We start from the raw sequence: 10,460 nt of genomic DNA, 5'->3' as shown, positions 1-10,460 counted from the left end.
GATTTCTTGGAAAGAGAATTAAGAACGGATTTAATAAGAAAAATAGATAGACTGCAGTGATTCAGTGCAGGGTTCAGTCACACAAATGTATTGACCAGCGACTGCTTACGCACTACCAGCCTATTTTATACCTCCTTCCTCTCTATACCCACCCCATCCTTGTTTTACCCAGATTCACTTCCTCTGAACATTCCTTAATAAGTCTAAGGGTACAAATTCTATGTATGAATTGGAGAATTCAGTCAGAATAATAATGGCATGCCTAATGTTAGCTGTTTGTTATTAATTTATGTTAAAAGTGTTATTTCATAAAAGAGTAAATAGAGTTTTGAAAGCTCAGTGAATGAACTAAACAACTAATAAAACCCAAAAATACGTAACTGACATGAACATAGGCATTGCTAGTCCAATAGATGCATTCTATCATTGTGAACACAACTTGAACAAAACAACCTTTGCTTATTTTGAATAAATACTTGTAAATAATAATTGTAGATATAAATATAAAAAAAAAAATAATTTTATTTGCATCTCATCAATTTACAGTGACAAGAATATTTCATACTATCATTCAGATCATACGAACTAGTTACTGCTAGTGTCTTTCCTCATTTTGGAAAAAAGGTATGTCAAAGTTTATCAAATCTCAAACATCATTTACACAATCTCGGTATTATGTTTGTGTTTTCTGTGCACAAGCTCAATATCAGAAAAGAAGAATGTTTTGAATGTGTTGCCAGCTTCACACACTTAGAATAGCATTCGAGATACAAGATTCATAATTATACAACTCATCTTGTCTGAGAACACAATACAGCCAGGATGGAATATCAATAGAGAAATATCTGTTTTCATAGAAAAATGTCTGTTTTCACATGGGTTGTTTTTTAGGTAACTATTCTTGAAATTGCCTTAGTGTTGGCAAACACTTTTACACAGGATCACTGGAAGAAATGTAGACTTAAATCAACCACATTTAGTCAGAAAATAATTGCAAAATGATATACTGTATTAGTCAGTCAGTCCTGTTGCAGGGTATGCTGATGTACTACATACTTTCCTGTTACAGCAAGACCTGAGGCAATCTATATCAGAGCAGGAAAAAAGAGGTAAATTCCTGAAAGTCTGCCTTCTCCTCCCATAATACTTATTATGCTTAGAAACAAGAAAGGATTCTGCATTTTCTTTTAGCTAACTGGAGAACAAAAAGGGATGTAATTCACACTCATACTCTCCTTTTCTCTTCTCAATCCTTACCAGCTACCTGGAGAGTAGATTGCAATGATTGCTGCTGTCCACTAGAGTTGAGTGTATTGACTGTTTTCATGTCATTATGGGTTTGGGTTTGGGTTTACAGTATCTGGAAGGGTGTTGCTCCTGTCTCCTCCCTTTCTCTCCCTCATTAGGTCAAAATTGCAAGGACGCAAAACATTTTTGTGGGGAAAATTTCGAAAGCAAAATGTCCTCACAATTTGGGTGAAAGGGACAACAGCGAGTGTTTTAAAAAGAAATAGACCATGCACGGGGGAAAAGCTAGTTCTAGAAAACTCTACTAATGGACTTTCCTCATTTGAAAGAGTATTTTTTTTCAGTTTTCTCAGAATTACCCTAAACATGATGCCCTTTGCTGTGAAGGAAAGGGAGGAAAAGGAGAGTAATATAAAACAGATTTACTAGGATTTTAAAACTAAGGATATCTATCTCACTTCTAAATTATAGTTCTACACAGACTTAACTGAAATGGTAACAAGAATATTCAGTCTTTCACTATGAAAATAAAAATTGGTCCTTGAGTTAAAGGACCAAGAGGAGTATTCTTGTTACCATTTCAGTTAAAGACTTTGTTTTTCTTTTAACTCTGCAGCTCCCTGTAATGATTTGTTTATATTCTATGATTGTCAGGGGTAACTGATGCTTCCAAACAAGAAACATTCTTAAAAGTTTTACTGTCCTTGGATATTCAAGTGCTAGCTTTATACTTAGCTCATTCTTAAAGAATGTTCTTCTGAGTATTGCTACTTCTCTTATATACAGTAAATCTTTGCTGTGAAATACAGAATGAATAGTGTTTTAAGTTTGGCTGCTACCCTGACCCCCAAGAAAAAGTGTTTACAATGGGATGGCTTTAGATAAATTTTCTGATTCGAGCTTTCTTCATGAAAGTATCTTATTTGTCCAGTATATCATAAGTAAACAGATTAGCTTTTGAGAGTTGTTTTTTATAATCGACAGTCAATCATGAGATTATTGACTCTTTAAATTAATTCCATCTTATTTTTCTAGCACATTTATTAAGAGGATGCTGAAAGTATGAATACAGGTGTCATGATTGTTCAAAATCCTCCAGCTAGAGCTTCTGATCCTATTCTTGCAAAATTTGTATTTGAGAACCAGTGAGCTAGTGATTATGAGTCTTCCTTTGTCATACAGCCGACAGGAGAAAGGTAGTCATGGATGGAATCCAATTATGAAAAGACTCTATCATTTATATTGTTTTACTTTAGTACATGAGTATTTTAGAATAGTCACATGAAAGTCTGATTTCGTCATTTTACAAAACTTGGCTAAAACCATCTGAGGAAATTGCAAACTGTGTGACAATCATCTAGAATAACTGTTTTAATAAAGGAAAAGTTCACAGGAAATGATTATTATAAGACAGGAAACAAAGATGTTTCTTACCTGTGAAGCCCTTGTTACATTCACAAAGAAAAGTATTTGGAGTAACATTGCTGCAGTTACCATTGAAACATGTATGTGGCTGGCACTGTCCAACTATTTCTGTACAATTTTTACCTATTCAGAAGGGATAATAGAAACATTGAACTTTAGTAAATATTTATATTTTTTCCTGAAATGTCAAATTTATATGTAAAATAAAATATTATATTTAATAGGTAGGTGGATGGTTAGATAGGTAATTGTGCTAATGTTGGTCACTAATTTTCACCAAATTTACTGATGTTCTAAAGCAAGGCAGAAAGATATTCAGCTGCTGCAATACAGGCTATGGTACTCAACCTCATCTGTCATACAGTTACAAATTCACATATAGCTCAAAATGCAGAAATGCTATTAGTATGGAGTATTTGTTTCTTTTTTACATGAATCTACTTCACAGTTTCTTCCAGCATTGCGAACAAAAGATGTTCTCACGTGGAGTCCAATTTGACTGCATTTTTCTTAATATGCAGCTTTCTGGAAATTACAATTCCAATTATGAGTTGTTTATGCTATTACAGCATATGGGTCTAAATACCATATAATTAGGCTTGTTATTTGAATTGTTACTATGAAATTATTCACACTTCAACAACTTTTCAAATTTCTAATAGACTTTATAATATGGCAGGCACTTTTTTCCTTCCTCACTCTCGTGTAGCTGTATCCATAATATATGATGATTTACTGGACCAGTATTGCCAGTACAAATTACAGCCAACGCTGTCCCATATAAGTTAACAGACCATTTTAAGAATTTCTTATTGATAACATTAAGTATCATGATTGCTTTTAACAGAAGTGCTTGTGAATCTCTCCATTAATTTGAATTAAAGTAGTACCGGACACTATTTTATAATATTATTTTCAAAGCATTTTACACAGCCTGCAGAAATCATAAAAGAAATAGAAAACATACTGCATACCATCAGTGTTTTCTACTATTTTACTAAACTTTGAATAATTATAAAAATGTTTTTCTCATAACACTGACTTATTCATACCTGCATAATCTTCTATTTGTAAATGCATTAGTAACCAAATTATTATGCAGTTTGAAAAGCAATTAAAAATAAATTACAGCAAACTTTATGCAACATCACCTTCATTTTTGTGCTCTATGAACCTCACTCATTCCTGACTCATCAGCTGTGTTTCATAGCATAGCATCACTATTGCGAGAGCACAAAAGTGCAGTCTATCAAAGAAACATTGCTAGTATTCTGCTCCGCAAGTACAGAAGGAACTACAACAATCCTTTTTGTGATGTGAATGAGTATTTCTGATACTTTCTAAAGGATTTCTGAACTCCATTGCTTTGAATGCAGGAATAATATACTCCTAATTTCCCTCATCCTCTTTTCTTCCTCCATGAAATGGAGATAACAGTTAGGTAAGAATGTATCTAATCATGCCTTACTCTCTGGTAGTCCAATACCAAACCCAGATGATGTTTTTCCCATGGGTTTTAGGTAAGTACTGCAATATTTCCTAGATAGAATTATGTGAATTCTTTTCATTTTTGAAATATTTGATTTGGTAATAATAGTACGTTTAGCAAACTCCTTTGGAAAGGAACTTTATAGCACAACAGAATCTGAAAGAAAAGAGTAAATATTTTGTTTTGCTTGTTCTAATTAAAAGTTTGACATTTCAATTAAAAACAAATTCTGATTTAAAAAAAAATAAATCTCTAATGTAATTTATAAGGCCTTTAAACTGAAAAGGGAGATTTCGTGGCAGGTTGAATGAAATGTTCATTTCAACAAAAACATTTGCTGTTTTTCAGCAGTTTGGTTAACTAGCTATTTTTGGGGGACCTTACTCCAAATGATTTATGTTACTTGGTGTAATAACTTGAACTGCTGAACAAACAAGCAAAGAAATGAGTTACTTCTGTAAATTCACAAGTACTTACTAATGTCTGATGCTTAAGTGGGAAAGAAGCATGATAAGAACTTATTCTGTTTTTCCCCACAATGCACACATAAATGTAGGCAAATACAAACTGTCTTCAAACATGTAAGAGAGACAGTGCAGGTGTGGTAGGGGCAATGGGCAATCAAATTACACAAAAACCTTGCTAACGATGTTCTCACTGTTTTATTACCCATTAAATAAAATGTATTATCTGTGTAACATTAATTCTTAGAGAGGAAAAGAAATACCTGAAAAGTTTGGAGGACACGTGCATTCGTAAGAATCTCCAGAAAGTTCTGATTTCTCAGTGCAGGAGGCATTGTTGTGGCAAGGTTTAGTGGAACACATATCAAACTTCTGGCAGAATCTTCCAGAATACTGCGAGAAACAATGGCAATTATATGCTTTTTCCCAAACATGGCTTAGACATTTTCCATGCCCAGAGCATAATGGTGCATTTGGAGACTGTTGGCAAAACTGCTGCTTCACGGTTATGTTCAGACGAAGGCCCATGTTGCACAATAGTGGGCCTTTCTTAGGAAGTTCTGCAAAGTAATGAGTTCCAACAGCAAGCCAGTTAGGGTCAACTTGGTGCAGTCCTCTTACCTGGCAAACAAAAATCAACCTCTCTTGAAGAAAACCGGCTTTAGGGCAGTTAATAAATTCTTCCTTGGAGACATTTACCAAATTCATTCCGTAGGACTGAAAGGATGGCTCAGAGGAGATGAAGAGACTATCACCTAATTGAAGCTGTAAGGGGCATATCTGAGGGATACTGAGATTTTGTTCTTCCGAGATTTCCCCAGTAATACTTTCATTCATATTCCAGCATTCGGTGTAAAAGTCTGAGCAGATGTTTTCCCTTGGTGTCCATTTTACTACACTAGGTTTTGGTTCCATTCGCCATTCAGCAGTCATTTGCCTCTCACATATTACCTGCCCATTTACAATGCATAATTGGAGAAAGCACACTAACATGCGAACTGCTGATTTTGTAGTCATTGTTTCACCTGGTAAATGGGAGTTGCCTTTCACATCTGCTTCATTATTGAGGATAGCTGCAGACCACTTGCTCCTTAAGGTTCGTCTGTATTTTCCATGACAGCCTAGGAATTCAAACAGAGAAAAATACATTTGTTTTCACACCAAATGCAGTTGAATATCAAAGCTCATTACAAAAATAGAAAATACACAACAAAGCAAGGTCTACATCTAATTACACTGATAGGAAACTGGAATAACTCCAATTAACTGATCAGAACTGTAACTGATACCACTGTAACTGAAGTCAGACTTTTTCTATTTCTATTCCTGCTAAAGATTTGATTTTCATTTAGTACATTTCACTATATTTGTGTATGGAAAAAAAAGAGCTTAAAAGCATACTTTCTGTATTCCCTCCCTCTGTTGACAAAAACTAATGATAACCAAGTTAAGATAGGATATCTGTGGCAAAACTAAGAAGTAAACCAGAACATCTAAGCTCTAGTCATGAGGTTTAATAATAGATGTTTTCCTGATAATGATTTATTATTAATTTATGATAAAAGTAGATATTTTGAAGATGTAGGTACGCAAATTATGGCTTCAATGAAGAAAACATACAAGCATATCCTCACCTTTTTTATGTTCACATACAGTCAGCAAAACACAATTAAATTCTTAGTTTTCGAAAGATATAACTGAAAAACAAAGGTCTTTAATCATATGCTTGAGGTTTTTGATGTATCACAGTCAAAGCCAGGTGTCTACAGAATCCTCCAGGACTACTTAATTTATAGAGAAGCATTTTTTGGCTCTTCAACATGTCTGGCAATTTTTATTGCATGTACATGAGTGATTATAGAACAGAAAGAAAACAAAAATAAGATAATGAATCTTATTCTTGGATTCTTACTGAAAATGATGAAAACACAATATGATGCTTAAGACCTGAGAAATTGTCCATAGCTTTGAGTTAATAACAGTTTAATTTGCCTTAAATATATATATTTCTCTCTTTCAGTTCTAGATTGTCTTTCTTTTTTTCTCAGTATATTTATCTTACACTTCAAAATAGTGGCCTCTAAACTGTCATTTACAAATGAGATAATTATTGTAAAGAATAAACGATATGGTACAAGGGAAGCCATTTAATAAAAATAAAAAATAGCATTTATATTTTGAAATTTGTTTACATTGTTTTCATTTTTACACAGCATGTGGAATGACATGTGGATGTGTATATTTCTATACCTACATGCACCTGGTCTGTCTCTAAAGTGCACATGGATGAGGATATTGCTTTAATTACATCATTTCATTAAATGTCCTCCTCATCCCCCATGTACTTAAATAATATTTTGGAGCATACTTTGGGCTTTGCTGAAAGGTCAAAACAGGACAAGAAAGGTACCATTTGTGGAAACGTTGAACTGGAGAATATTAAATGACTCAGTGAGCTCTTGAAAATTATAGGATAATATTGAAGGGCGGTATTCAGTCTCTCCTATTGTCACCTAAATTGGGGTGAAAACATCTAAAATTTAGCTATGTCCTATTAGTAAATTGCTGTGCATGTGAACCTGTCCCAATGACCTTTGTGCAGCAGAGTGACAAGCACTGTTTAAGCTTTTGAAGATACCAGAAAGGTATGGACTATGATAGTAACAATAGCAGATTTGAGGCTTAGAATATTAAAGTCAAAAGAGGTAGAAACTAGATTTTGATCCTCCTCCCAGGACAGTTTTTGTTTTAATTTAATTTCTGAATCACAATTTTGCCTTCAAGCAGTTGAAGTACACTAACCACCTAACTCCACAGCCAGGCAAGTGTGCTAATTTCTAATTCCTCTCTCTGTCTCTGTATTTCCACCCCTGGGAGCTAATTCCCCATTAAAAAAAAAAAAAAAAAAAAAAAAAAAAAAAAAAAAAAAGATAGGACATGGTTCTGCAAGAAAACTGCTATCCTTGGTACAGAATAGTCATAGTCTTTCTATTTTGAGACCCTTCCATTATTTTCAGAATCTCATGATGTTCAATGATACTATTAGATAATGTGCTATCAAATGTGTAGTTTGGACCATTTAGCATTTTTTTCTTTTAAGGTAACAGTGTTGAACTATTATGTCCATTATAGCTGCTATTACATCTGTCACTATTATCAGGTGCAAAAGTCTGTGCTCTATATTACTGTATATTTAGAAATCCTACATTCAGCAACCCATCTTTACATACCTTTTTCATAAAAGGCAAGGAGAAAATCTTCACATCTATAACCCCAAATGCTTCCATGTGATTCATGAAGACTAAGCAAAGTCCAAGACTGGGACTTGTATGGACACACAGTAAGATACTTGAAGAAAACCTAACTCTTATAGTTACATAAGGTTGGGTGAAAAGCAGCACAATACTCTATTTTGTACTAAAGGAGAACTAAAGCAGAAAGGTTTATGCATAGCCCCAGGGAAGTAATTTAAAAGCAAACATGAATCCCAAGTTATTTTCATTCTAGTTCAGTATATTAAAGATTATATTTTCTTTCTATTAATAAGAATTATTAAATAGTAATAAAAAAAAAAAGTATATTTTATGCAAGACTGAAGAAATACCCACAGAAGATACCTGACTCTAACAACTTCTCAGAAAAAAAAATAAAGAATCTATCAGAGAAGAGAATAAACCAGAAAATGCTTAGGAACATCATGTCACCATGTTGGGGCCAGAATGAACCTCCTCTTGCCACCTCCCCACACATCACACACACACTTTGTGGACTACCTGCCTGTGCTCGAAGTCAGCTCTGTTTGGATGGGGCTGCAACCTTGCATCAAACTGCTGTGAAAAGAGCTGAGAGGCAGCTGTGGGGGGGCTTGCTGGGGGTCCCCCCACCTCACTCAGGAGCTTCATTTAAGCTCAGGTTCTTGCCCTTGGCCCTCACCTATGCTCCAAATGGGCTGGTGCCTGACATTATACCTTGCTTATCTGGGCCTTGACCCTGACCCAAATAGTTGACTTACTGGCTTGATCTCAGGACCTGTCTCCTCACTGTGGACCTGCCTCGGAACCACTGGACTGTTGGCTGTCTCTGAGTGCCACCACCAGACCTGCTCTGTGCTTCTCACATGGGTGCTGTGGAACACTACCCCTTGTCACTGAGGTCACTGTCCTTGAGGTCACCTCCCCTCCCTTGCAGGACAGCCCATGCTTGCTGCTCCCTGGGACTGTGATATGCTTGCTTTATTTCCAATGCATATTTAAAAACATAAAATTAAAACATTACTTAATATGTACACATAATATAGGAAATGCCACAGATTATAGAGTGTGCAGAATTTGACTTCCACCCTTTGTGTGTTTTACAATATGCATTAATAGTCTCAATAACATAGCAACTTGTCCTCTGTAGTTCTTAGGAAATGATGCCTTATTTGTGCCAATCTTCATTCTTTGCAAATTATCCTTTCCTTATTTGCTATACACTGTTCAAAACATACAGTGTTTGCTGAATTATTATTTGCTAATATGATTTGCTAGAATAGTGAACATGCTAGACAGTGAATTTACCTGCATCTCAAAATACAGAATCCTTATTTCTACCTTATAGTTATACTATATCTATAGACAGAAGAAGTGGTGATGCAGCAATTGCACCAATCCATACAGTATCATTGAAGGCATAACAGTATTGGAATTTTACTTGACTCTAATTTATTGGTAGCTGTCATGGTTTAAACCCAGTCCCCACAGCTGCTCGCTCACTCCCTCCTGTTGGGATGACAGAGAGACTGGGAAGGGTAAAAGTGAGAAAACTCATGAATTGAGATAAAGACAATTTAATAGGTAAGGCAAAAGAGACAAACATAAGCAAATAAAAATAAGGAATTAAGTAACTACTTCCCACCAGCAGGCGGGTGTTCAGCTGTCTTGAGGAAAACAGGGCTTCATCATGTGTAACAGTTACTTGGGAAGACAAAACACTATAGCTCTGAATGTCTCCCCTTCCTTCTTCTTCCCCCAGCTTTTTATTGCTGAGCATGACATCATATGGTATGGGATATCCCTTTGGTCAGTTGGGGTCAGCTGTCCTGGATGTGTCTCCTCCCATCTTCTTGTGCACCCCCATCCTACTCGCTGGTGGGGCGGTGCGAGAAGCAGAAAATACCTTGACGCTGTGTAAGCACTGCTTAACAGTAACTAAAACATCCCTGTATTATCACCACTGTTTTCAGCAGAAATTCAAAACATAGCCCCATACAAGCTACCATGAAGAAAATTGTGTCTCTCAGCCAAAACCAGCACACCAGCCAGCATAAAATTCTGTTCAGTGATTCTGATATTGAGAAAAATAATAACAAAAAGAGTTAAACAAACACGTGCATAAACACCTATTACCTCCACACCCAAATGTGTGTTTGGAGTCTGTCCCAGTTGCTCCAGGGTGGTTGTAAGAGGTTGGGATGTTGTATGTAACACATTTTTTTCTGCTGTCCTGTGCTTAATAGATTCCTGAGGCTCAGTTCCTTATTGATCCAGACTTGGTATAAGTTGCCCATGGCTGCAGTCTCTGAGGATGTGCATAACCCTGTGGCATGGCATGCCTCCCCCAACACATCTCCAGCCCCTAGCAGCTACCACTACATATGCCTGAGTGGGACCATGAACTCCTCTGGCTTAATGAAAGTAAGACTCAGGTGGGTTTCCCTGCCACCCTTTATGTTGGTCCCAGAGCCCTCAGGAACCATCCATGAGGAGCAGAAGGTGGTTCATGGCCTGATCCCACTATAATCCTGCTACTCAAACCCAGTCCTGTGTGCCTGTTACATCCTACACAGCTCTCAT

General features: G+C 36.0%; 1 protein-coding gene across 1 annotated transcript in view; it reads right to left on the bottom strand.

Moving 5' to 3' along the window:
* The window catches only part of EYS (eyes shut homolog (Drosophila)), a gene marked incomplete at its 5' end in the record, with an annotated part of 136,201 nt that extends 130,454 nt beyond the window's left edge, over positions 1–5,747 (bottom strand). The window contains 2 exons of the mRNA XM_009885383.1: positions 2,683–2,796; positions 4,890–5,747. Of these exons, the coding sequence (XP_009883685.1) occupies positions 2,683–2,796; positions 4,890–5,747 (972 nt within the window). The remainder of the gene's footprint in view (positions 1–2,682; positions 2,797–4,889) is intronic.
* Positions 5,748–10,460: the final 4,713 nt, after the last annotated feature.

Source organism: Charadrius vociferus, unplaced genomic scaffold, assembly GCF_000708025.1.
Source record: "Charadrius vociferus isolate BGI_N301 unplaced genomic scaffold, ASM70802v2 scaffold155, whole genome shotgun sequence".
NCBI lineage: Eukaryota > Metazoa > Chordata > Aves > Charadriiformes > Charadriidae > Charadrius > Charadrius vociferus.
This window is presented reverse-complemented; position numbering and strand designations above follow the sequence as displayed.